This window comes from Hylaeus volcanicus, unplaced genomic scaffold, assembly GCF_026283585.1.
Source record: "Hylaeus volcanicus isolate JK05 unplaced genomic scaffold, UHH_iyHylVolc1.0_haploid 10381, whole genome shotgun sequence".
NCBI classification, from domain to species: domain Eukaryota; kingdom Metazoa; phylum Arthropoda; class Insecta; order Hymenoptera; family Colletidae; genus Hylaeus; species Hylaeus volcanicus.
The window spans coordinates 2,808-3,210 of record NW_026532171.1 but is presented as its reverse complement, the minus strand read 5'-3'; the positions used below and the strand labels follow the sequence as shown (position 1 = coordinate 3,210).

The following is a 403-nucleotide window of genomic DNA, read 5'->3' as shown; positions in this document are numbered from 1 at the left end:
TGGCAAAGACAGAAAGAATAAAGTCGAGTATTTTGAACGGCGTTTGCAATTGTTGGCTGAATGGAGAAACACGTTTGAGAAAGCTCATAACGACTTGATTGCGAACGAAGCGGATAAGGAAAATGCATATTTCGCTAAGAATCATCATGAAAAGGCTTTTACCAAGTGCGACGAAATGCATGATACAATAACAAAGGACTTGGAAACATTTAAAGCAAAACAAAAAAAAACGAAAAAATCCTCCACGACCGGCGCTTCGACATCCAAAGCGGGCGCTCCGATTCCATCACCGCGTGAGAACGAAAATCCCAAAAAAATTCATATCGTCGAATTTTTGGATAGCGATGATGAAGAAACGATCGAAGATCAACTGGACATCGAGTCTCAAGAGGAGGTTCCACCG

General features: G+C 41.7%; 1 protein-coding gene across 1 annotated transcript in view; it reads left to right on the top strand.

Annotated features, from left to right (window-relative positions):
• Window positions 1–175: 175 nt before the first annotated feature.
• The window catches only part of LOC128882320 (uncharacterized), a gene marked incomplete at its 3' end in the record, with an annotated part of 2,930 nt that continues 2,702 nt past the window's right edge, over window positions 176–403 (top strand). The window contains exon 1 of the mRNA XM_054133899.1: window positions 176–394. Within this exon, the coding sequence (XP_053989874.1) occupies window positions 176–394 (219 nt within the window). The remainder of the gene's footprint in view (window positions 395–403) is intronic.